Below are 25,092 nucleotides of genomic sequence, written 5' to 3'. Positions count from 1 at the left end.
CCGCAATCGCGACAATATAAACCAGACGCTTTTCAGCTGCAGGTGGCTTTGGAAATAACGAATAAAGAGGATCGCCCAAGGGTCATAGTATGGCTCGCTTTGCTCATGCTGTCAGGTCTCAAAGACAATGGATGATCGGCGAACGGAATGAGATGGATGTCCTTATGCCTCAGGCACACCTCACGTAATCTGAATAGCTTCACGCCCTGGGCTATTAGTGCATAGCGTATTCATTGGGGTGTCCTACATGGTTACAGATGGCATTTATGCTTACAGATTTATTAGACAGAGCTCAATGAGGTAGAAAGTATTCAATCGCAACAACTTTCGAAACTTGAATGTACATATCACGCCAGTCGGGGTATCATATCGTCACCTTTCAAAGCAGACAGAACCAGCCTGTACCCATGGCCTATCCAGGGAAATCGAGGAACTAAAAAGATGCAAAGAAATCAAAGAAGAATAGTACAGTCAGTAGTCCTCCTGCACCCATGAACGCCAGCATCCAGTATCCAGTACACACCGTAAAAGCTCAAACCTTTTCAAACCACAACCGCAAACAAAAAAAGAGTCGTCATAAATCATCGCCTGATATGCGCAGGTTGATTGACAAGCCAATCAAGAGGCAGAAGTGACCGGGGTTTTGCGGCTACCTGGAACAGCAGATCTTTTGCTTCCATCCATTCCACCAGCAGAGATATCAGGCTCCCCAATGGCGTCAACCGATGAGGATGATTCCAAATCGGTCGCGACAGTCGAGAAAAGAATACCACCGAAAAGAGGTTGGCTCTCCTCGTTGGAGAAAAGTCCACCGCCGTTTCGAACTCCCATGGCATGCGACATCTGCTCCTTGATGCGGACATATCGATACTTCGACTTGGTGGTGATGACGGGGTGGCGCACAAGGGGTTGGGGCGCAGAACGGGCAATGGCGGCCATGACAGCGTCTCTTTCTTCATCTGAGTCAATAGGACCGGTGTTCTCGATATCTTCCTGCAGAGGAGCGTTGGCATCGATAGCCGCCTCTGTGGTTCGAATGGGTTAGTCATCTCGTGATCTATAGGAGCAGCATAAACAAGATAATAGCAAACTTACTCTGCTGGCGAGCCTGGTTCTTCTTCTGATACTGCTGGAGAAGCATATCATATGGCAGTGTCCGGCCAGGAACCGAACGCTTGGCACCCATTGAATGGCTCTTGCAGGTCAAGGAACGAGCGCACTGCGCGCCGTTGGGAAGAGTGACACCGCACTGTTTCTCGACATCGACAGGGCCCTTCGGTTTGGCCGTCTTTTGCTTGACCTCATCCTTCTTCTTCTTTTTCTTTGACTCCCTGCCATCCTCTTCATCGGCCTTGCGCTTCTTGCCCTTCTTGTTGCCGTCCTCGGTACCCTTGGCAGCGCTCTTTTTGGCGCTTTTCTGACCCATGTTAGGGTTTTCTCCGTCGGCCTTATCGGCACCGTCATCGTCTCTATCATCGCCGGCCTTCAGGCGATTGGCCGCGTCGCGGGCTTCCTTCTTCTTGCGCGCCTTCTCCTGCTTGGCCTTCAAGCAGCCGCGGACATGATCAGCTGCGGTTTGCTTGAGAGTGGGCCGTTTGCAATGCTTGCAGATGACGGTCTCGAGGAGGTCATCTTCACGCGGCTTGCCGGTCGGGAACACGGAAACGACTTTGCTGTCGAGGGAGGGAATAGGAGAGGCGGTAGGGGAGGTATCGATAGGGCCATCTTTGGCTTCTATTAGTTTGTTAGTATCATTAATTCCTGTGAAAGCATATCCAGGGAGCTTTACCATCTGCCTTCTTCTTGGTAGACGCCTTGGACGTCTTCTTCACCTTGATCTTGCCGGGTTTAGTATCCTTGTCTGTGAAAGTGTACCCGGACGCATCAACAAGACTTCCCCGTCCTGTCAAAAAATATAGAATTAGCTCAGATCATTTGTAGATCGATGCGCCGAACTTGATCTCGAAGTATCCTAGATGCTTTGCGCTTGACAGGAACTAGGTATTGCTTACCTTGACCGGGGTCACCATTGTTCGCCATGGTGAGCGCAAAGGGAGAGAGTACCGAGAGACAGAACGCTTTCTTGTCACTCGGAAAGCCTTTGAAATGGCGTGGGGGTGTTTATAAAGGAATGAGTTCAGTCGCCGGAGTCAAGGTCGGGCTGGGCTCCGCGTTAGGATCAGTCACGTGCCATCTGTTGATCTATTGAATAGGCACTTTGGCTTCTATTTTGCTCTGCGTGTAACATTTAATTCTATTGATGAGAATAGCTAATGGTAGAGACTGATGTTCTTCCAAGCAATTTCTTGATACAGTACATTGTTGGTCAATCAGATTAATCAGGCAGCGACTCTTTTTATGTTGTAGGCAAATCAGCACCTGCCAAGCTTGTAATAAGAGAGTTATAATTTGATGGCATTCAGGACGTTAAGTATCGCATATAGAATTGAATGATACGCTGCCCTAAGAAAGAGTAGAGGCTTCATCTTTATAGGCTTTAAGATTAATGGTAGGCCGACCAGCATAGAATAATAGTCAAGTCAAAGGTAGCATACTTAGTCGCCCGTGCTTCTGGCTCCAAAAACACATTGTTGTACTCAAACAAATATTCATACAATATCATACATGTTAGAAACAAATATCATGAATAATGTGCAAAGCAAAGGCTACTGTTAGTGCCACCAAAACCAAAACTATTTGTCAAGGCAACATCGATCTGTCGTGACTGGGGATCTTTCGGCGCATAGTTGCAATCAAACCCATCAGCCAAGCGATCTAGGTTGATAGTAGGTGGCATGGTATTCTGTTCCTCGTTAGCAAGAACCTAGCACAGCATGTCTAGTGTACAGCCACTCACCTCATGGATTGCAAGTACACTGATCAAAGCTTCTATAGCACCAGCACCACCAAGCAGATGACCGAGGGCACCCTTTGTGCTGCTGACGTTCACATCAGCAGCCTTATCTTTACCATCAGGGCCAAGCAGGAGGGCCTTGATAGCAGCGTTCTCAGCAGCGTCACCGACAATAGTCGAAGTTGCATGTGCATTGATATAGTCGACTGCAGCAGGACGTAACTGGGCTTGCTTAAGCGCCTTTTTCATAGCCATAAACGCGCCTTCACCATTTTCTTTAGGCGAGGTCATATGATGTGCGTCGCTGGAGCAGCCATACCCTTTGAGTTCTGCATAGATCCGCGCCCCTCTTGCCAGGGCATGTTCTAGCTCCTATACTTTAGGCGTCAGTATCGGGTTGTAGTATGCGTATAGGCAGGACATACCTCCAGAACCATCACAGCTGCACCTTCGCCGACTACAAAGCCTGCACGGTCGGCGTCGAACGGCCGTGACGCCTTCTCTGGAGTATCGTTAAACCCCGTCGATAGACTTCTTGCACGCGCAAAGCCGCCAATGGCCAAAGGATGGATACAGGACTCGGCACCACCAGCGACCATTACATCGGCATCACCGAAGGCGATGAACCGAGCTGCATCGCCAATGGAATGGGCACCAGTTGTGCAAGCCGTTGTTGCGGAATGGCTCGGGCCCATGAACCCGTACTTCATAGAGATATGCCCAGCGCCAAGGTTGATCAGCAGCTTCGGCACGAACAGCGGATTGACCTTTTTGTAGCCCTGTGCAATAAGTTAGCTGTATGTTCCTAGATCTTATACGATATAAACTTACACCCTTGTCGTAGGCAATAACTGTGTTGTAGATTTCATCAAAATTCCCAATGCCTGATCCTAGACAGATTCCCTATCAAAATGGTTAGTATAGCTGTCAAGCTTCACATATTCCCACACATACTGTGGCTTCCCTCTGCTCAAAAAGCTTGGGCTTCCAGTCCGCATCTTGAAGCGCCTCTTCCGTCGCCGCCATAGCATACTGTGCAAACTTGGCCATCTTCCGCTCATCCTATCCATTCCAAAGTATCAGCATCACAAATAAATCACAAATCACAAAGTGAAGATAGCTGGCTTACACCCCGACTCAACCATTCCGAGGCAGTCCATCCACCATTATCGCGATTGCCCTGTGGGACAACGGCAGCAACCTGACAGGGTTGCTCGGCGAAGCGCTCATCGCGATCCTTCACATTCACAACGCCGCAATGGCCATCTAACAAGCGTTTCCATGTACGCCGAATCCCTGCAGCCAAACCCGGTGTTAGTCACAGTAACATGCGCATGTGAAACCCAGTATGTATACGGCGGGTAATGTCTCTTATCTTCCCGGTCCGCATTCCCCTCATTGGCTGTCACGACCTTCCCCTTCCGGAGTGGGAAGTGGAGAACGAAGAAGCTCGACAGCTCGGAGTCCGGGGATATCGGATAGAGCTCCCGGACAATTAGAGATGGATAGAGTGTGCTGGCATTGTCTTGCTGACAGATAATTGCCGAATTGTGTAATTGCATGCATTGTACCCGGTCACATGTCCAGGTGAGCTCCAAGGATGACCTCGAAGCTATCGATGCCAAAACAACAAAACAAAAAAAAGAAGCAACTCACCTACACCTAGCGGTGTCACCGCCCCAAGACCGGTTACAACGACTCGCCGCATTGCATCGTTAATAACTTTGTATAAAAGCTATCGGAGGAGTTGTCAAAAGAAAGAAAACCGAAAAGCGGGCCACGGCCAAGAAGGGAAAGTCTTCACGATCGGGACAACCCTATCTGTTCGTCTTTCCCTTTACAACACTACTGCTTCAGGAAACTTGACGAGATGGGGGTTATGTAGAAAAATAAATCTCTTCATTTCCATCTTCTCTTTTACTTCATCCCATTAACTTCAGCCATGTCTGCTTGGAAAACCTTCCTCACACTGGCTTTGGCCGGCTCCGCGGCCGCCTGCGCGCACCACGATAACGGCGAGGTAGTGCCCGAACATGAGCGGGCGGAATTACTCAAGAAGTGGGATCAGGAGGTATGCCAATGCTAGAATATCTAAGGAATGAGGTCCGAACGACTGCTAACATGTAACTATAGTGGACTTTCTCCGGCATTGCCAGCTTCGCCCACCTGAAGCCGGTCAGGTGTCTTATCGAGCCCGATGAGAACTACGACATTGCCATTATCGGTGCACCATTTGATACAGCCGTCAGCTACCGACCTGGTACGACTCACCACCACCACATCCAACATCCAAACCAAACCTACGAAACAAAATACTAACAAACCCCCACCAGGTGCCCGCTTCGGACCACGCGCCATCCGCGCCGCGAGCGCACGCCAAATGGCCGGAACAGGCTACAACACGCGCGCCGGGATCAACCCCTACCTATCCTGGGCGAAGATCACCGACTGCGGCGACATCCCCGTGACACCGTTCGACAACGGACTAGCCGAGCGACAGATGTACGAAGCGTTCCTCGAGCTCGGATCCCGCAGCATCGTGAACAAAGCACCCAAGGCGAACGGGATCGGCGCCCAGCACCCCAAGCTCATCACTCTAGGTGGCGACCACAGCATTGCGCTACCTGCACTGCGGGCTCTGCACCAGATCTACCAGAAGCCGATCACGGTCGTGCACTTCGACGCGCACCTCGACACGTGGAATCCGGTGCGGTACAGCGCGTACTGGCAGTCCGAGCAGACGCAGTTCAACCACGGGTCATTTTTCCACAAGGCGAGTCGCGAGGGACTGATTTGTAATGCTACTTCTGCGCATGCGGGACTGCGCACGAGGCTTACTGGTGTTGATGCGGGGGATTATACGAACCCGGGGCCTGAGCAGGGATTCATTCGTATTCATGCGGATGATATTGATGAGCTTGGGCCTATGGGGATTGTTGAGACGATCCTTGCGCGCACGGGCGTTGATCCTGAGCAGCCTGTTTATCTGTCTGTTGATATTGATGTGTTGGATCCTGGTACGGCGCCTGGAACTGGAACGCCTGAGCCTGGTGGTTGGACTACGCGGGAGTTCATTCGAATTCTGCGGGGTTTGGAGAAGTTGAATATTGTCGGTGCGGATATTGTGGAGGTTTCGCCGGCTTATGATAATAAGGGAGAGACTACTGCCCTTGCGGCGGCGCAGGTTGCTTTTGAGATTATTACTAGTCTTGTTAAGTCTGGTGTTGATGAGGAGCTTGGCGGGTGGTATGGATGGATGGAGCAGGAGGAGAGAAAGAAGAAGCAGGAGGGTAAGGATGAGCTTTGAGTTTGGACATTTGGACATTTAGATCTACGAGATGCATGTGGAATGAAGTGAAGAATGAATGATATCTATTTGAATGATTCCTTCCTTGGTAGACTGGAGTGATGTCATGGCACAGTAGGAGCCTGAACTCATTTAGCCTATGATCTCACAGACTCGGACGGGAGTAACCTTGGAAATACAATATCAAAATACTACAAGCTACGTGACAGATACACGTTCAACCCAAATGTCTTCATAGAACTGGTTGTATTGGAGTCTGTAACTTTCTAATGACCCAAAATAACGTTGCTCTTTAGTGAGACATAACTCAAAAGACTGCAAGAGATCGCAGAAAGGACGTAAACGAAGACGCTTGTATCAAGACCGCGCGCATGGAGAGTGATGGCGATTGTAGATCAGATTGGAGTAGAGGAAATCACAAGCAAAAAGACGCAGAGAAGAAGCCGGATCTGCAAGGGAAGGGTACAGCAAGCTCAAATTCATAGTCCGGGGTCGCAAAGCTGGGGTACATAAATAGCACGCGAAGAAGAAAAGGACAGGGGCATATGGGGGATATGGGACAACATTGACGGAAACCGTCCAGCCAAAACACGACGCCCTGACGTCCAACGCCGAGAGAGACGACCGAAGAGGTGAAAGTGCCGGGTGCGGAGAAGGTAATAGGTGATATGTGGGGAGTGTAGTCGACGCGACAAAAAGGGGAGAAGAAGGTCAAAATTGCTGTCGCTGTAGTTCGTGAAGGAGAGGAATGAGGGTAGAGGATCGGGATCGGGGAAAGTAAAAGGTAATAGACGAGCACCGAGGTAGCTCTAGACCAAGTCGTTGAATATGGCAGGTAGATGCGGCCAGGCGAACCAAGAAGAAAAGTAGAAGCAGAGATAGAGAGCAGAAAAGGGACAAGGCAAACTAGAGAGATTAGGGCTCGAACCGGGATATGCGAACAGAGACAAAATAAGAGAGAAGGAGGTCAAGAAAAAGCACAGAAGCCATTTTCAACTGGAAAACGTAGATATGGAACGCTTCAGATAGCATCGCTAGCCATAATACAAGACCACACTCCTCCCCCTTTTTTTTTGTCGCTGAATTTGGATATCCCAGAAAACCAGTCCAGTCAGAAATATTTGCCGCCCAATAGAACGTGAAGAGTAGAAAAAGAGATAAACAGGTTCATTCCATCGTAGCTGCTTCGAGGCGCGCGTCAACCAGGCATCAACCCAAGTGCAACATTATCCGTCGCACTCGGACCAACCCGTTGCGATAAATCCGTGAAGGGTAACTTCACAGCAAGCGGCAGCCCCTTGACTTCTTCTTGGGCGCGGGCTCGAGTGCCGCGACAATAGCCTAGAAAGGTAGAAAGATACGGTGTCAGTGGCGGTGTGGAGATGTCGGGCAGCAAAATTGAAAGACTCGGTGTACCTCATCAAAGACGTCCTTCAGCTTGTACTGAGTCAGGGCGGAACATTCGACGTATTTAACGGCGCCGAGTTCCTTGGCCATCCGGTCACCGTCTTCTTTGCGGATGGGGGTCATCTTCTGGCGAGCGAGTTTGTCCCGGACTCCGGCGTCATCGCGTAAATCGGTTTGTGTGCCGACGATCAGACAGGGCACACCAGGACAGTGGTGGTGCACCTCGGGGAACCACTTCTCCCGGACGTTTTCAAAGGAGGCGGGCGAGGTCACCGAGAAACAGACCAGGAAGACGTCGGTCTGTGGATAAGAGAGCGGGCGCAGGCGATCGTAATCCTCTTGACCGGCGGTATCAAACAGTCCCAGGGTGTAAGGCTCATCGCCGATCCTGAATTTGGAGAGCGATCGGTTAGAAGTGTTTCTTTGAGGCTAGACTGACGTATAACTTTTTTCTTCTCGGGGGGGAGGGGTGGGGAGATGACTTACATCACGGTCACGGCGTAGTTGTCAAAGACGGTGGGGACATATTCCGAAGGGAACTTGTTCGTTGTGTATGAGATGAGCAGACAGGTCTTTCCCACTGCACCGTCCCCCACCACGACACATCTGGGTTGGGGTTAGCCATGAGATCTGGGGGGTTTTTTCGCCTCGGCAAAGAGTGAGGAGATGAAGCGAGATGGAATAGCGTACTTGATGGTAGCGACGACCATGTTGAATTAATGAGAAGTGTTGATGTAGGAGTGTTAGAGAAGAGAAGTGTGGGAGACAAAAAGGGAGGAAGAAGCTGTGGTCTGGATTGAATGGGGCAACCCGCAGAGTATGGAGTCTAGACACGGTGCTAGTTTCGATACACGGTCTGTACAGCACTCGCTTGCTTGAACAGCTTCTTGGTATTAATTGTGTTCTATAAGAGATAATTTAGATCTAGCATTGTCGTTTCTCATATTTTGCACTATTCTATATGATCTAATACTCATTCACTATGATATTTGCTGTTGATGTCATTCATTACTTGCCAAGAGAACGGTATCAGTATCTCGACTATAAATATCAGCTCAAGCGCTAATCCCCTATTCTATTCTTTACAATTGCTGTATCTTGGAGACTCGAATTTAGGATATGTAGGGGAATGACAGCTTCAAGTCAGTAACAGGTGCAAGTACGAAACACCCATCACCCCAATAATACCCCAAGTAACTATAACTTCAGTATAACTAGTTAAGATAAGCCCCGTCTAGGAACAAAAGGAGACCCCCGGGGTGTTTACCCCCTTTTTCCTTCGAGTCGACTATTTCTTTCACCCTTTTGGAGAAAAGAAGCAACATGGGAAATAATTAAAAAACCCCCCAATTTCATTCTCGTTTCACCATTCACGGTCCCCCGGCCTCCCCTCGGCCCTAAATCCCCCCCTTTCCAAACCGTCGTTTTACATCGTGTGATAGAGATCCGAGGACCTAGATGGATACCATAAAATACTATCCATAGTACCTTCATACAGTCACGATCCAATCCAGCTCTCATTATTACCTATGTTGTACTCCGTTCTCCGTAGGTGCCTTGTTTCCATCACAGCTTGGCAGCCCGATCCAGGTCCAGTCTCTGCACGACTAGCTTCACTACGTTGGCAGAGCTTGCCCTGGCGGGTGCCTCATATTACTAGCTATCTAAGTATAGCGACCTATGTCACCTATGGTTCTGATTGATGACCTGACAGCTGACAACTGACGATATATTGCAGGATGCGTCCTCCATACGGAATACCTCCGTACAATATACATTGATTGACAGTAAGCACATGCACATGCTAGGGGTGTCGGGCAGATCCAATTGCCATCTCATGTATCCCCAAGCCCCTCCGTCGCGGTATCTGGTCTGCATGCATGCATATATATGCAGGTACATAGGTACATGCACGGACGGGTAAGATACGTGGATAAGACGTGGTGCGTATGAGAGTCCTGGTATACGAGCTGGATAAAGGCGGGGTGATAGGCTGGATGGAGAAGAAAAAAACAAAAGATTCACGTATTTCAACCTCTACAAATCTAGCAAGGCTTTCCGGATTGGAAATAAAGTCGATATCCAAATCCAAATCCAAATCCTTCCCGCATGACGGATAGCAGTGGATATAAGGCCGCGATGCGTGAAGTTCGGGCTGGACTAGACTGGGATATCTTCATAGGTCAGTGCAAAGTACCTCTGGTGTGCCACACCGGGGCGAATTAACTTTATTTCTGCTGTTTCAGGGAAATGAAACCCACTAGGCCGTAACTGCAGAGGATGTTACAGCCTGAGGGGCTTAGGGCGGCAAGCCGGCGGGATCGGAATAATCGTCTGGTTTTGGTGATGATTTTGATCGGAAGCGCCGGAGCGCTTTCAAGGTTTGGAGTGTGCGGATCATGCTTGACTAGGTGGCAGGACGTGGGTTTGTTATCTTTGTCGAGGTTACAAATCACTACGATGTGTAGGGCAATGTAGCAGGGCAAGTCTTTCGCTAACTCGGGTATTCATATTTTCGGCGTTGATAACTATCTCAATCCATTGAGCTGTTTCAGTCGTAGAAAGATAGATACCTCTAATCCCGTGAATACGTAAATAGTAACGCCGAATGCAAATGGTGGATTGGCTCGCGTCCAATCTGAGTGAACAGAATATAACCCGAAACGCCTGGTTGTATCGAGATGCAAAAATTAAGCCATGGAAAAGCCATGGAAAAGGCACAAAAAGGTTCAATTCGTAAGATCGTAATCGTCTGTGTGTTGAGTGCACACAGGAATTCCGGGTTTAGGTCCGTTTGGAGTGTCCCTCACCCGAGTTGGGCTCTACTTCTGCCTCAACTGGAGGCGGGGCGCCCCGCCGCTCAGGACTACCATAGCCCATCTAGAATCAAGTCAGAGGAGATCATCAGATACCACGGTTTGGTGACTTACCTTGTCAAGTTTGTAGTCGACCATGAGAAGACTCAGTGGAATGAGGGGGAGGGTAGCGATGACAGCCAGCGTCAACAGCCTGTTCATGGTCTCTTGGTACGCACGGTTGATAGCAATGCGAGTTGGAGATCCCATTGGGTACGACAGAGCGGTGGTCAGCTTGCCGAAGATTTCAGCAGCTCGGCCCTTGCTTTCCTCGGGGAGGTAGCGGAGAAGCTTGTTTGGGATAGCAGAGGACCACACGGCTCCGGAGATAGCAGCGCCGACTGCACCGCCCATCTCCATGGAAGTCAGGAACATCGCAGTGGCTGCTGCGACTTCCTGGTGGCTGGCGGATGCTTGGACGCCCAGTTGGACGGGCACGTTAACCAGACCGCCACCGATGCCGACCATGATTTGTGTGCCGAGGACTTGGAAGTGCGAGGCTCCTTCTCCTCGACACATGAGCATGAGGGCTAGGCCGGTCATGTACACAACACATCCGATGGTAATGTAGATGCGGTATCGCCGGGTATACTTGATAAGAAGTGATACGCTGAATGCGGCAATGGTTGAAGTGAAAGAGAAGGTCTGGGTGACGCGCCCGGCAGTGGCAACGTCATATCCTTGTACAACCTGCAGGTAGGAATAGAGATAAGGTTGAACGGAGAAGTAGAAGGCCACTAAGTAGGGTTAGCAGGGACACCTCGAAGGTAGAGAGAATAATCAACTCACTAAAGTACCAGAACGCCAATGCACAACCCGCAAGAGCAGTTCTCTGCTTGAGCAGGTGTAGAGAGAGCAAGGGCTTCGGGGCCAGTTTCCGTGAAGACTCCCAGAACGGTAGCAGACACAGGCAAACAATACCAAGCGCGATCATGGTCAAAATACTGGTGTTCTGCCACCCGTTCTTTGCGGAGGCCGCAAGAGTTAAAGGCACCAGAATTAATGTGACGGCAGCGGACAAAAGGGCCAGTCCGCCAACGTCCAGATCATACCAGGTCCGACGCACGACGCTGACAAAATCTGTTCGTTTTCTAGTACGCTTCTTGATCAAATTCAATCTCTGGGCCTTGCGCTGATTGAAGAGCAGGGTGAGGGCGAGTGGCAGGAAGGATGCAGGCAAGATAATAGCCCACATTCCATAACCCCATCGCCATGAACTACTGCGCAGCACCGCGCCCGCAATAGTCGGTCCGAGCCAGACCGTAACCAAGAATGGGAATTCGGGCAGTAGGGCGAGGAAGGCACGGTTCAACAGGTCACTGCTGTCGGCAATGAATACTTGTTGGAGGATCTGCAAGCCCGTTGAGCCGGCGGAATAAAAGATTTGGGCAGAGGCGTAGGTTTGAACGTTGGTTGAGCCGGCCATTTGGATGTATCCTAGGACGTATATAAGGATGCTCAAACAGAAAGCCTCGAAGCGACCGAATACGTCGGCGATCTTAGCCATCGGGGGTTTGATGACAGCTATAGATTAAGGATTAGCAGCCGCTTATTGAAGCGGGGTAGTAGATCTCACCATTGACCACATTTTGAATAACGAGGACGGTCGAGATCAATGAATGTTTACTGAATGAACTCGTCGCATATGCAGACAGCGACATCACAGTCTGACCTTCCAGCGACGTGCAGAATGCCATGAGAAATATACTTTGCGCTAAGTCAGCAGGGGTTCGGCAAGAAAGCATGGGACTGCAAGCCACACGAACCTGACGTAGGCCACCATTAAAGACTTGGTCGTCCAAGTCAGATTGATGGCTTCAATCTTTTGGACTCCCTCCTGAACTTCATCCGGTGTAGACAATCCACTAGGCTGGCCCTCGACCTGGTATTCATCCTGCAACAGTTGATCCCGTTCATCCTCCATCCTGGCGCTTCCGTGTTCAATAGTGCCGTAGGACGGTCCTGAGCTTGAATCGAGAAGCGGCATGTCGCGCGTTACCACAAGATCGTATACGTTGGAAGTATTCTCTAATGGACAGGGTCCATATAAGAATAACCGGCAAGAGAGTTCGGTCTGGGATTGGTAGAAACCATATACGAAAGACGGCGACCTTAAAAGCGACGATTAAGCGAGAAACAGACCATCAAAAAAGGAGTTCATGCGATATCAAACGTAAGTAGCGGGTGTATCACATAAAAGGGATGGAGCCCTGCTCTAATAAGTAGTACTTTTGCTCTTCAGCTAGATAGCCCGAGCCACTCAGGTCCACAGAGAAGAAAAAGAAATGACAATACGGGATGTCAACAGCGAATCAGAGACTGATTTAGGACAGGACAAGAAGAAAATAAATATGGGGCGTGATATGTAAAAAGATGTCGAAGCGCGCTTGCCTCGGGGGTCGACCCATGAAGGGCTATTAATATTGGAAGCAAGTAGCAAAATCCGGTAGGCAGCTATGGGGCAAAAGATTTGGCGGATGGGTAGATCCGCCGTGCTTCGGAGGGCGACGCCCCAAATGTAAGGGGAACAGGCCTTGAAGAGTTTAGGCTTGCCAGTCTGCGCAAAACCACACCAACCCCGATCGTCGGTCGCACTTATGCACGCTGATGGGGTCTGTGGTGTAGTGAGGTGAGATGAGAGGCTGAGGTCCGATCTCAGCTCGCTCTCTAGCATTCCAGGTTGCTGCACCAGGACAGTTTAAGAAACAGTGTCACGTTGCAATCCAGTCATCATTCTGGGATCTGAACTGCCCAGGTAGTTCCCATGTATTCTCCGCAAAAGAGATGGAAAATGTGTCCAAGAGGGAAAATGCAAAAGAGGTGGAGTTTCAGGCACGGGGAGCGGAGGGGCACCCGCTGAATACACTTGTTCACTCGGTGGCATGAGCTGAGTCTTTGGTACTGCCAAGTCACGGTTTCCCTGGTTCACGTCATCAGATAAGATGGAACCTTGATCTCTTGATCTCTGTTATTTGTTTCCAAAGAGTCTCTTCTCATTTCGAGGACACTTCGCTACATCATAATACAATGTCTCCACTATGTGGCAGCGACATGCATTGCTACCCTGTCATTTATTACCTCCGATCTAGGGAATTGTTAGCCGGAATGACGGGGCCGGTCACTTGACCTGGCTATATCATTTTCCCTTCTATGCACATTATTAATGCACTCCGTAGTTACTCCGTAGTATTTGATATACTTTAACAGCGGAAATGAAATTGGGAAAAGGAATGCAATAATTGGATGGCATCTTTCATTTAGGTACTTCTCTCCACTTGTGTCATATCCACACGCGACTGGTGTGACCTCGGCATCCGAAACAGGGCCTGTGGGCGCATACACCCGATTGTCGGGATTACACTGCACTGGGTATAGTAGGATCAGATAGCTCAGTGGGAAGGTGTAGGAATATGCGCTCTAATGGGTAGTATACACATATAGGATAGAAGAAGAACAGCAAGAGGACCCGAAGTCTATATATCCACTATAAGTATTCAGGGGTGCCCAGGAGCGCAATAGACATCCGATATAGTGCCAAGAACGCTAAAACCATATGCAATCTAACTATCCTCAGTGTTCAAATTAGCATAACCTCTCTATTAATGCATCTGGTAACCGCAAGTGCGTCAGCATGGCTGATCATCCACCATGACAAAGAACGAACCATGAATCTTGGAAGAAAGCAACTTGATTGACTGGAACTATCCGTACATCGGCTGATCTTCGCCATGTCAGTCATCTTTAGCAGATACACGAGGTGGACCTGGAACTCTGTGGAGCCGTGGTACATATGTCCGCAGCAAGCCGGTATCCTTATTTCTACCTGAATAGATCATTGATGGCCTGCCGTGTTCCGTTGCAACGTATGATCAAACTGGTCTTACTTTACAACATACTTCATTCCAATCTTCCTATTCGTCATATATACTGTTGTCTCTTCGCAGTGGCCATCGTCACCTTATTGAGGCATATAACTAACAACGTCCTGCTGACCTATTCCTGGTCTATGATCAAATGACTGAACTTGACAGAAAGCTCCCCGCCCTCGGTTGATGGCCGGGCAGCATAGATACCAACCCAGAAGTCCTCCACATTCTCCTGTTCAAAGATCCAAGTGACCTCCCGGATAGGAGACTTCTGCAAGCCCTCAACAAGATAGATCCACAGACTGTTGTCCTCTTCCCTGACCAGTTCAAGGGTTGCCGAACCACTACCTGAAGGCACTGGAAGCAAACTCCAGTCCGCCCAGTTATCTTTGGCGACGACGCTGAGGTGGGGTTTGCCGTGGGTGAGTTCAATGCCGCACTTCACCCACTTCTGGCCACCACCAGCAGTATTGAGGACGAGCACTACACCACCCTGGTCATATTTCTTCTCCCAAAGGCCAGTGACGGCGACGCGGATCCGCTTGAATGACTTCAGCGGCACGGACTTATACAGAATCGGGGCCGAGAAGGAGATCGTGGAAGGTGGCTTGGCCCAAATATCTGTGGAAGCTGGTGTTTTGATGGTAAACTCCGCGGGAAGGACACCTTTGCCTGGCACTTCGGCATCAGAATTGGCGAATTTGAATTGCGATTGCGACATGGTGGGCTGTGGAATGCGGGGAAGCCGTGGTATATTCACAGATGAAGTATATTCAATCACCACGCCACGGATACTTGGTCAAGTGGGTGGTTTAGGTGGAAGATTGGGATTTTAGTAAGTGAATAAAGAGAATAACTCAGCGGAAAGATAAATGATTTCGCCTAGGCGCCAACAGAACAGGCAAGTCCATGGGTGCCCGGACGACAGCTACGTCACTACATACCGGGACTTCCTACTGCGGTTAACCAAATGATGAAATAGACATAGAGCTCTCAATTTACTTGTTTTGTTCAATGTTTTATTTCCCGATCTAGAACGTATTTATTGAAGCCCAGAAACATTTGGGCTCGTTATATTCACATCCCACCGTACAGAGTACCGAGGCCAAGGCAATACATGTACCGCCTAATGTAATAGCTATACCGCCCGGTGCTTTCCAATTATTACTGGCAGACAATCTAATTGCCGGCAGAATAATAATCGCAAGTTGTCTGACACCACGTGATGGCATTGATGATGTAAGTTCTCCATGGAGGCTTGCTTTTTATCATCAACAATAGCTGCAATGTGCCAGCTTATTGAATCAATTTGCAGCTAAAGATAGGCCTAAGGGTGTATACCCATTTGGTACCACGATCCGCCATGACTGCACGACTACTGCATCCCGATGAATGGGAGCTTGCCTCGCGGTCCTCAGTTGACTCGCAGGGGACGTTCAATCTCGACGAGGCCGATTTCGAAGCTCAAGTCCCTTCTTCGTCCAAATTTGGTAAACGAAAACTGCCCTGGCTGTCCCAAATCTTCTCCTCGGCATCGGCGGGTTATCGCCGCCTGAACAACACTTCCAGACCGATTCTCGCAGGCACACCACGACCGAGCTGTTCTCGACGTCTCTGTATTCGCCGCTGTTGCTACCTGCCCGTCGTCGCCGGCATCGTTTTTGTCCTCGCGCTCTTTACCTCGCTACTCTTCCCGTCATATACCCATCTACCCGCGCATTACTCTGCCCTTCGCAAATCAGTACTCGAGAGCTCATACCCCGGACGAGGCAATCCCCGCAAGGAGAAGGTCTTTATTGCAGCAAGTCTGTATGATAGTGGCGGCAAGCTTGCTCAGGGCCAATGGGGAACACAACTCTTGGTGCTGATTGATCTGCTCGGTCCTGACAATGTGTTCTTGAGTATCTACGAGAATGACAGCGGTGACGAGGGAGAGCGCGCATTGCGCGCGTTAGAGGAGAAAGTGGAGTGCCAGAAATCCATTGTGTCTGAAAAGCACCTGGACCTGAATAGTATACCGACTGTGACCATTCCTGGTGGATCAAAGCGAATCAAGCGCATCGAATATCTGGCCCAGGTTCGGAACCGAGCATTACAGCCATTGACCGACCACCCGGAGATGAAGTTCGATAAGCTACTCTATCTGAACGATATCCTCTTCCAGCCCGCCGAGGTTCCCCAGCTCTTATTCTCCACAAACGCCAACGAGGACGGTGTTGCCCAGTACCGTGCGGCCTGCGCGGTAGACTTTGACAACCCTATCAAATTCTACGACACATACGCCACCCGCGATCTTGAAGGTTACAGCATGGGTCTTCCCTTCTATCCATGGTTCACTTCATCCGGCAAAGGCGAGAGCCGAAGCGATGTGCTAGCCGGAAAGGACGCAGTGCGAGTGCGCAGCTGCTGGGGCGGAATGGTGGCATTTGATGCCAAATATTTCCAATCCGGCTCGCCACCCACAACGCCTAACCCAGCTCGCTTCCGCTCCGGACAGGATCTCTTCTGGGAGGCGTCTGAATGCTGCCTCATCCACGCGGACATCCAAGACCCGCAAACCAACATCGACGAGATCACCGATACGGGAATTTATATGAACCCGTTCGTGCGGACCGCCTATGACTCCCGCACTCTCTCTTGGCTAGGAGTCACTCGCCGCTTCGAGGGGCTGTACTCGTTCCTCCACAACCTTGGCAATCACCTTGTCGGTCTGCCTTGGTACAATCCCCGTCGTGCGGAAGTCCCCGGCCAAATTGTGAAGGAGACTGTGTGGGTCCCTGATGCTGCGCAGGACGGTAACGGCTCTTTCCAGGTTATTGATCGGGTTGCGGGCAATGATGGCTATTGTGGTCGTCGCGGCCTGCAGGTTATTATTCAAGACCGTAAGCCCGGGCAGAAAGGATACGAGAGTATTCCTATCCCATCGTAGACCTGGACATTTTGATGTTGTGGAATCAGATACCCATTCTATCTATTCTTGTTATATAGATTTGCTTCTTTTGGTTTTTTTGGTGTATTGCTATTTTCTAGAAAAGCTTTAGGAGCATTAGATCAATGCATAATTTGTGAGCTGATAATTATTTTTCCTCCTTCGCTCAGCAAAAAATAGAGTCGTTCAGGCAAGGGAATACTAACTAAGCAAGTAAGCAAGTAAGTGAGTAAGCAAGTAAGTGAGTAAGCAAGTAAACATATAAGCAAGCAAGTAAGTAAACCGCGGCATAGCCACTAAGCTGGGTAGGTTCGAATGCCTAAAGGCTTGTATAGAGTAAACCTAGGCTATCCCCTACGGTAGGTCACATTAGGACAGACTTTGGTTCGTCTACTCCCAGCAAACTATAACCCGTATGCGTCACCACCCCGAGTGGTCGCTTACAGGTAGCTGGTATCTCTTGAGTCTAGACCACTTAAGGCGTGCTGCGCATATAAGAGCGAAATGTTTCCATTCCCCCCCCCCATTTCAGATCTAATGGAAATGCACAGTATGCCTATGAAGTAATTACTATACTAACACACTACAACAAAATACTGAGGACTTCATCATGGCCATCATCTCAGAAGCATTGATCTCAGTCTGGTCACATCTGCCAGCCATCCTCGTCACCCTTGTTATATTTCACTTTACGCGCAAATATCTCAACCCAGGATTAACGTCCATCCCCGGGCCATTACTAGCGAGGATAACGAACCTCTGGAGGTTCATCGATGTCGCCAATGGCCGTTCAGAAGTGACGCTCCATAACCTTCACCAAAAACACGGGGACTATGTTCGACTAGGACCCAACGTGGTCAGTGTGCGGAATTTGGATGCCCTGAAAACAATATATGGTATTAATAAAGGATATCAAAAGGTGTGTTCAAATTGCAATAACTGATTGATCATTCTGCTAATATCCGCAAGACAAACTTCTATTCTGTTCAGCAGCAGCTTGTCAAAGGAAGACCAACGCCTACACTATTTACTACAACTGATGAAGTCTTTCATGCTGCTATTAAAAGACCCGTCTCGTCAGCTTACTCAATGAGTACTCTGACTGAATTCGAGCCTTTTGTCGATAAGATCATTCATACTTTATTTGGGAGATTGGATGAGTTCGTAGCTGAAGCAAAAGTCTGCGATATTGCTGCTTGGCTACAGTACTGTAAGTCTCACTCTTCTCGCGACATGAGAGCGGAAGCTGATGCAGCTCAAAAAGATGCATTTGATGTCATCGGAGAATTGACATTTAGTAAACCACTCGGGTTTCTTGAGAAAGGGAATGATGTCGACGGAATCATCGTCGCATTGGAGCATACGCTTGACTATGTCGGAAAGGTAAGTATTGGGTGTTGGATAAATGACACGAAAGCTAATTAGAGTGGGCATTAGATCGGGCAGATGCCATGGCTTGACTACCTTTTCATCAAGAACCCTCTCAGAAGCTTCTTGACGGGGGGATCGACCGGGGCTGTGGCTCGCTTTGCTCGCGCAAGACTAGACGAACGATTGAAGCAGAAAAGCACACCAGTGGCCAAGACACACCAAGACTTTCTCGATCATTTTCTGAAAGCGAAAGACGAGCATCCGACTATTGTGGATGACAACCAAGTCCTCTCATATACGATCAGCAATATGAATGCTGGCTCCGACACAACGGCGATATCTCTCCGAGCAATACTTTATTACACCCTCAAGAACCCGCCAGTAAGTATAAAGCTGCACCAAGAGCTCACCATTGCCTTGAAAGAAAACCGGATCTCGGTACCTGTCTCATGGAAGCAAAGCCAAGAGCAACTCCCTTACCTCGATGCCGTGATTAAAGAAGCATTACGTCTTCACCCGGCCGTGGGATTGATGCTTGAGCGAGTTGTGCCCGCCGAGGGACTCCAGCTTCCTGACGGCGGCCCATTCCTACCGGCCGGGACGATAGTTGGTGCGAATCCGTGGATAGTACATCGTCATCGGGTCTTTGGGGAGGATGTGGAGTCGTTTGTTCCGGAACGGTGGCTCAAAATGGATACCGAGTCCGAGGCCAATTTCCTGGACAGAAAGCAGAAGATGCTTCGTGCGACGTTCACTTTCGGAGCTGGACCGAGGACCTGCATTGGTAAGAATATCAGTCTGCTGGAGATTTATAAGCTGATTCCATCGCTGTTTCTGAGATACAAGGTAAGAGTATGGTTCCAGAAACGAGATTTGACTCTAACCGGGGCTTTTGCAGATTGAATTCAATGATCCTAGTGCAGAATGGGAGATTGTTAATGCGTGGTTTGTGAGGCAGAAGAATATGGATGTGAGGTTGTCCTGTAACTGAGGCTATAGTAGTATCATGAAGTTGGACAGCGGCGACCAGGGGAAGGACTCGAAAGAGCGACTCACTCTTTATTTTATCTAGATCCAAATGTTTTGTTTTGCAGAGAATGGCTACTGAGACTATAATAGCTGAAGCTACCTTGTCAGGATTGGAGAGCTGTCAGTAGAAGAAGACTGAAGAAGACCGTTCTCGGAAGGTACCACAACGTGCCTTTGTCCTATAGTTCCGGTATAGTAGCTGACGAACAAGACATTGCCTAGCACACAATGAGACAAGTTAATACAAGCACAAGGAGTAGCAGAGGAATAAAGAATGCTGTTTGCTTACAGGATATTTCTTTGTCTGACATCTAAAGAACAGTGGGATATCTAATATGTGCCCTATAGGAATGACTCCGGGCCATTCTATCTTGATGTCTGTCTTCTAACCCGGTCTTTCCTGAATGAAACAAGTATAGCCAGAATATTAAGAAAGCATGAAGCCTTTGAATGTTCCTTCCCGTCTTGCATCCAATTGTGCCTTCCTAATTCGAACACAGAACGCATCTGTTCTACGCGGGTACTCCAAATAAAATGTTCCGTTTTGTTCTTCTTCTTCTTCTTCTTCTTCTTTTCCTCTCCCCATCCTGCTACTTTTTTCGTTCCATCATGGAGACAACCAAAGTCATTGGGCCTAGCGGCCTTGCTCCAATTACTCTGCAGCGATTGGCAGAGATTCGCATCACCACTGAGGTCATCTACAAGATGATCACCAACAGCAACATGATCAGTCTGGAGGAGAGTGCCCATGCTCCTATTGATGTCCGTAACAAGGCTCGTGCTGATCGCCTCGCTGGCGTGCACACGGTCTCAGCTTCCCTGACCACTCGTCGTTTTACCCAGATGGGCTTCAAGGAGCCTAAGCTGTATGATGCCTCGAAGGATATTGAGCTGGCCATGCAGGCCAAAAAGGTATGTCTCACTCTTCCCAATGCCCCCAATGCCCCCATTTCCCCTCATCCATTCCTATCCCCGCCCACTACATGTTATGGTCTTCTTCATTAAGTCGCTTCCATTCTCTCTTCGTGTTTTGTCCCCGCGACTTGATCCCCATTTCTTATCAACACTCATCTCTCATCTCTCTTCGTTACTCCCATCTCACACTGGTCTTTCATAGGACGAGAAAGCTGCTACTTCCCCTGATGCCGCTCAGGAGACTGCCACTCCTCGTGCCCCTGCTTCGTGTGCCCCCGCCAAGGAGACTTCTGGCATTGATCCGCGTGCTAAGCCATTTGTTCCTGCTGCCAACCCTGCTGGATCCAAGGACAAAGCTGGTGAATGCAGGGATACAGACAACGACTCCACCGCTGGCTCCAAAGCATCCCAGAAGGCCGAGTCCGTCGCGGATGAGCCTACTGACTCTTCCAAGAAACCCAGAGGTGTTACTGCCCCAGCTGACTTCATGAAGCAAGTCCGTTTGCTCCACCTGCAGAAGCAGATGGCACCCAAGGTTGTGCCTACCGGACCTCCTCGTCGGATCGTTTTCGGAGATCTTCCTGACTGGGCCAACGTCTCCAGCATCCTTCAGCTCGTCTACGGCGGTGCTATCGAGCGCTCTTGGAGTGAGGATGGCCACGTCGTCGTGCAGTTTGTTGAGCAAGACGACTGCATTAAATACCATGAGAACCACTCTGATGGAATCAAGTTGAAGGATGGTGATGACGACGTCACTATCTCTGTTACCATGCCCGAGGAGGGCCTGAAGGACAATAACGAGCTTTCGAAGCGTGTCGAAGATGGTGCTTCCCGCATCGTTTGCCTCTCTGGCCTTTCCCCCGGCTTCCAGACTAGCGACAACGAGAACATCTTGGGTATTGCCGCTGACCCTGCCTGGGGTGCCAAGAGCTTCGAACGCATCATGATCAAGCAAGCTGAGGTAAGTTTGCAGTAGTTCTATGTTTTGAGTCTTACTAAATTTTCTTTCTTTCAAGTCTGGCATTGACATCCAGGTTTCCTTCTATGATCTCCATGACGGTTGGGAGTTCTTGCAGACCATCAAGGAGGGCGCGTATGACTGCATCGCCAGCTTTGAAATTGATCCGTAGGTTTCCGGTTTGCACTTTCACTCTTTCTTTACTAACTGGTCTACTAGATGCGCTCTCGCCCAGGGTTTCCACTTCATGGATGAGCCCAACCTGATGTTCTCTGGCATTCTCGCCGTTGACTAGGGTATGGAATTTATCCATCAGCAACCGCGGCCGCGTTGATAGCCATCATGGCTTGGATGAAAGTGGAGGGGATACAAAGGAAATTTCGGAATTGAGATCTTGCAATTTGCTTTCGATGGGTTTTCAGTTAGTGATTCTTCCTCTTGCTAGGTCATAATCAATGAAACAATTAAATTCGATCAACCCTTGGAACATATACCGTATATAGTAGCTGCTACAGTAACAACCTTACCGTACAACCTAGATCTTACACTCGCACAACCGTGACGAAAGAAGCATAATGGCACATAATATTTAAGCCTGCTAATTGGCCGCTTTAAATTAAATTAGTCATAAAGTATATCGGCATTTGCAGTGCCCCTCCTGCTCTTTTCATATTAGTGCGGATGAGATTCGACAGCGCGGAAGAGGGCCAGTGGTCGAATGGAGTCGAATGTGGAGTTTTCAGGATTTAGTGCGAATTGTAGCGCCGGGGATGTCGAACCGATGTGGATAGCTTTGAGGTCTAATTTTTAGTTTTTGAATTGCGTTACTTAGTATTAGTATACGAAGGATAGTACAATGTACATTGTACGCTTTGCCCTAAATGCCATATGCAGTATGACCTCGCCTAGTTATAGGACCGTGACACAATACTACACTTCATATTACCTATATCGTACAGTCTCAACTTGCAATAGAATGAAATATCCATAATTATACAACTAGCTCGTATTATTGGCCCCCAAAGTACAGAGTCCAAAGCACATTTACCAAATTTCCCCTGGAAGCGAACACGGGCTAACTATATCATCGTGCAACATCATGCATACATACTATGATATCAAGCCTCGGCAATGCTTCTTGATTCTTTATCGCCACAGGCGACCTAATTTACCTTTTATGACGCATTTACAAAGTACATCTTCAACACTTGACATCACACATCAATGACCCCTTATTACATTAGGTATTCTACATTACATCCGCCCCACAGCCCGAAATAACAATTCCATGCCCACTAGAAATAAAGTCCTCGAATCGGGAATTATCCTTCTGTCAAAGAGAAAGCGACAGAAAAGAAAAGAAACGAAAAAACCCACGATGGAGTCCGCGGGTGAAGTCCCGAACCCCGGCACGCTAGGAATTGACAGGATCGGCCCCGTTTATATGTCTTTGTTTTTCCGACGATCTCTAGGGGTTAGCGAGAGTAGTCACGATCAAAACGGAAACAATAGTAAGATTAACTACGGAGTAACTAAAACAATTAACTACCATATACCGAAAAGAGAAGCCGATCGAAAACCACGGCAATTGGCCCAAGCCCGAGTCCAAGCCCAAGTCCCATATTATATTGCACGCACGGCTAAGTACTTTGTACATACAGCATAAGTACCAGGACAACAATGCGATTCTTTAAGCCCCTGACAAGTCCCTGATCCTGGTATGGGAGGCTCTAGAAGTAGAAGTACATAGTTATACATATGTGCCTAGTAATGAACTAACTAATACAAACCGGTACTTTGGCTTTCCCCATTCATCCATCCCGTATAAGCCGAAGCGAAGGCGAACAAAGAACAAAAAGAAAGCCACCAAAAAAAACAAATAAAAGCCCCTGATCAAGTAATGGAAATGTCAGAATCGCACTAGATAACTAATTCCCACATCCGAGATCTTCATACTAGTACGGAGCACGGCGGATGGCGACGGCGACGGCGACGGCGGACGGATATGGAGCACCTAGACGAAAGATGGCACTCGCCTTGCCGTGAAGGACAGGGACCCGCGATCGACGGATCGGAGGGATTGGCCGGGTTGTGGATAGGTTTCTTTTCTTAGCCTTAGCATGGTCTGGCTGTGTTGACTAGCGGGTTGGATGGAGTATGGCGGACTACTACGAGTCATGTTCTGGGTCAATATCCAGACCAAGAATAGATGAAGAGGCTAGAATGGTCTGAATGGTTTGGAATTGGATAGGTTGCGAGTATACTATCTACTAGCATATGTATGCAGCGATAACGGCGAGTCAGTCATTACACTAGAGGTTGGACTATGTTGGATATCAATAGGCGAGGATGGACCATGGCGTTGCTCGGGATTTGGAATAGGAAGGATGAAAGTAGGGGATTTGCTTGAGGTGTTTGATAATAATGCAGAGGATAATACCTGATTCCTGGATAAAGCATTGAAAGTAGAAAACATTCAGACTCAATTCAACCTCGACTTTTATAGTAATATCTAGATCTAAATCCCGATGTTTTGACTCTCACGGCATGGATAGCTCCACACAACATATAGATATTATAGCCCCAAGAACCAAGCTTGGAAAGTGTAAAGTGAAAGTGTAGACAAGAAAATGACAGGAACCCAGATGGAAGATATGTAAGGAGAGAACATCAAAACGACAACAGACCTCCCACGCTGAACAGAGGTATCTTAATAAAGACGAAGACCGACCCACGCAAAAACAAGACAGACAAATTGACCTCCCAACGAAACCACCCGAAACCAAAAAAAAAAAAAAGAAAATCACTTCCGTCGCAACGGCAACGCACCATCCCCCTCCTTCCTCATCCAAGGATACCAAACATTAGTATACTGCCTAACGCCATACTTCGGCGTAGCACCATGCGCCGCCGAGGCCCCCTCACGCAAGAACTCGCCGTCCCGCATGCGCCGCTGCTCCCGCAGCGTCGGACACTTCTTCTCCTTGATAAAGCGGTAGAACTTGCACTGGATGCCCTGGAAGCCGCTGCGCTGGCGATCATGGAACTGGCGATTGAAGGCAGCGCGGACCTCCTTCCACTCCTGCGACAGGTCGACGCGGTGGTACCAGATGAAGTACATTTCCTCCTCCTCGTACTTTGGCCGCGGCGGCCGGCGGCGGTCGCCGTTGGTCGAGGAGGCGCTGGAGACGCTGGAGTAGCGCTCGCGGGAGTGGTAGGGGTTTGGCGAGGGGGGCTCGGAGAGCGAGCTTTGATTTGTGCTCGTGCTGGCGCGGTTGGGGTCCGCGCTGGCGCTGGCGCTGGCGGTCGAGGACCGGTAGGTGAAGAACATTTGGTGGGACCGGGAGGGGATTACGGTCGAGGTGCTGGATAGCGCGCCTGGGCTGGAGTTGTGGTAGCTCCGGCTGTAGCGGTAGTCTGGGCTGGCGGGCAGGAAGCTTGGTGAGGGCTGGTGAGAATGGTAGCTGTGGCGGTGGGCTGGGATTGAGGCGTGCTGGGAGCGTGGAGAGATGTCTCCGTCGCCTGGGTTCAGCAGGGCGTCGATTTTCATTTTGCTTTGGCGTGCGGCGGGCAGTGTTGCGTATGATTCTGCGTGTGCCAT

At 49.2% G+C, this 25,092-nt stretch overlaps 10 protein-coding genes across 10 annotated transcripts; 4 read left to right on the top strand and 6 right to left on the bottom strand.

Annotated features, from left to right (window-relative positions):
• Positions 1 to 618: 618 nt before the first annotated feature.
• Positions 619 to 2,040, bottom strand: LCP9604111_9363 (deubiquitination module subunit SGF73; the record flags this gene model as incomplete). Its single annotated transcript, XM_039077609.1, has 4 exons — positions 619 to 1,025; positions 1,096 to 1,734; positions 1,790 to 1,903; positions 2,013 to 2,040. The coding sequence occupies 4 exons, from the start codon at positions 2,038 to 2,040 to the stop codon at positions 619 to 621; spliced, it is 1,188 nt and encodes a 395-aa protein (XP_038924637.1).
• Positions 2,041 to 2,641: 601 nt separating this feature from the next.
• On the bottom strand, positions 2,642 to 4,244 carry LCP9604111_9362 (putative beta-ketoacyl synthase (Cem1); the record flags this gene model as incomplete). Its single annotated transcript, XM_039077608.1, has 7 exons — positions 2,642 to 2,803; positions 2,858 to 3,226; positions 3,280 to 3,633; positions 3,686 to 3,757; positions 3,809 to 3,916; positions 3,984 to 4,150; positions 4,211 to 4,244. The coding sequence occupies 7 exons, from the start codon at positions 4,242 to 4,244 to the stop codon at positions 2,642 to 2,644; spliced, it is 1,266 nt and encodes a 421-aa protein (XP_038924636.1).
• A 552-nt stretch (positions 4,245 to 4,796) lies between these two features.
• LCP9604111_9361 (agmatinase) lies at positions 4,797 to 6,161 on the top strand (the record flags this gene model as incomplete). The annotated part of the gene is made up of 3 exons (XM_039077607.1): positions 4,797 to 4,925; positions 4,988 to 5,114; positions 5,188 to 6,161. The coding sequence occupies 3 exons, from the start codon at positions 4,797 to 4,799 to the stop codon at positions 6,159 to 6,161; spliced, it is 1,230 nt and encodes a 409-aa protein (XP_038924635.1).
• A 1,278-nt stretch (positions 6,162 to 7,439) lies between these two features.
• Positions 7,440 to 8,278, bottom strand: cdc42 (Rho family GTPase CDC42; the record flags this gene model as incomplete). Its single annotated transcript, XM_039077606.1, has 4 exons — positions 7,440 to 7,502; positions 7,578 to 7,956; positions 8,055 to 8,174; positions 8,259 to 8,278. The coding sequence occupies 4 exons, from the start codon at positions 8,276 to 8,278 to the stop codon at positions 7,440 to 7,442; spliced, it is 582 nt and encodes a 193-aa protein (XP_038924634.1).
• A 2,074-nt stretch (positions 8,279 to 10,352) lies between these two features.
• Positions 10,353 to 12,410, bottom strand: mirC (siderochrome-iron transporter MirC; the record flags this gene model as incomplete). The annotated part of the gene is made up of 5 exons (XM_039077604.1): positions 10,353 to 10,448; positions 10,499 to 11,160; positions 11,213 to 11,947; positions 12,000 to 12,130; positions 12,190 to 12,410. The coding sequence occupies 5 exons, from the start codon at positions 12,408 to 12,410 to the stop codon at positions 10,353 to 10,355; spliced, it is 1,845 nt and encodes a 614-aa protein (XP_038924633.1).
• Positions 12,411 to 14,416: 2,006 nt separating this feature from the next.
• Positions 14,417 to 15,010, bottom strand: LCP9604111_9358 (uncharacterized protein; the record flags this gene model as incomplete). Its single annotated transcript, XM_039077603.1, has 1 exon — positions 14,417 to 15,010. One exon carries the CDS (start codon positions 15,008 to 15,010, stop codon positions 14,417 to 14,419), a length of 594 nt encoding a protein of 197 aa, XP_038924632.1.
• A 642-nt stretch (positions 15,011 to 15,652) lies between these two features.
• Positions 15,653 to 17,218, top strand: LCP9604111_9357 (glycosyltransferase family 69 protein; the record flags this gene model as incomplete). The annotated part of the gene is made up of 1 exon (XM_039077602.1): positions 15,653 to 17,218. One exon carries the CDS (start codon positions 15,653 to 15,655, stop codon positions 17,216 to 17,218), a length of 1,566 nt encoding a protein of 521 aa, XP_038924631.1.
• Positions 17,219 to 17,828: 610 nt separating this feature from the next.
• On the top strand, positions 17,829 to 19,661 carry LCP9604111_9356 (cytochrome P450; the record flags this gene model as incomplete). The annotated part of the gene is made up of 6 exons (XM_039077601.1): positions 17,829 to 18,137; positions 18,188 to 18,428; positions 18,483 to 18,601; positions 18,656 to 19,435; positions 19,488 to 19,534; positions 19,589 to 19,661. 6 exons carry the CDS (start codon positions 17,829 to 17,831, stop codon positions 19,659 to 19,661), a joined length of 1,569 nt encoding a protein of 522 aa, XP_038924630.1.
• A 566-nt stretch (positions 19,662 to 20,227) lies between these two features.
• On the top strand, positions 20,228 to 21,786 carry LCP9604111_9355 (uncharacterized protein; the record flags this gene model as incomplete). Its single annotated transcript, XM_039077600.1, has 4 exons — positions 20,228 to 20,530; positions 20,736 to 21,494; positions 21,550 to 21,659; positions 21,711 to 21,786. 4 exons carry the CDS (start codon positions 20,228 to 20,230, stop codon positions 21,784 to 21,786), a joined length of 1,248 nt encoding a protein of 415 aa, XP_038924629.1.
• A 2,508-nt stretch (positions 21,787 to 24,294) lies between these two features.
• On the bottom strand, positions 24,295 to 25,092 carry LCP9604111_9354 (uncharacterized protein; the record flags this gene model as incomplete). The annotated part of the gene is made up of 1 exon (XM_039077599.1): positions 24,295 to 25,092. The coding sequence occupies one exon, from the start codon at positions 25,090 to 25,092 to the stop codon at positions 24,295 to 24,297; it is 798 nt and encodes a 265-aa protein (XP_038924628.1).

The sequence above is a fragment of the Penicillium roqueforti genome (assembly GCF_015533775.1).
Source record: "Penicillium roqueforti strain LCP96 04111 chromosome Unknown scaffold_46, whole genome shotgun sequence".
Lineage (NCBI taxonomy): Eukaryota > Fungi > Ascomycota > Eurotiomycetes > Eurotiales > Aspergillaceae > Penicillium > Penicillium roqueforti.
This window is presented reverse-complemented; position numbering and strand designations above follow the sequence as displayed.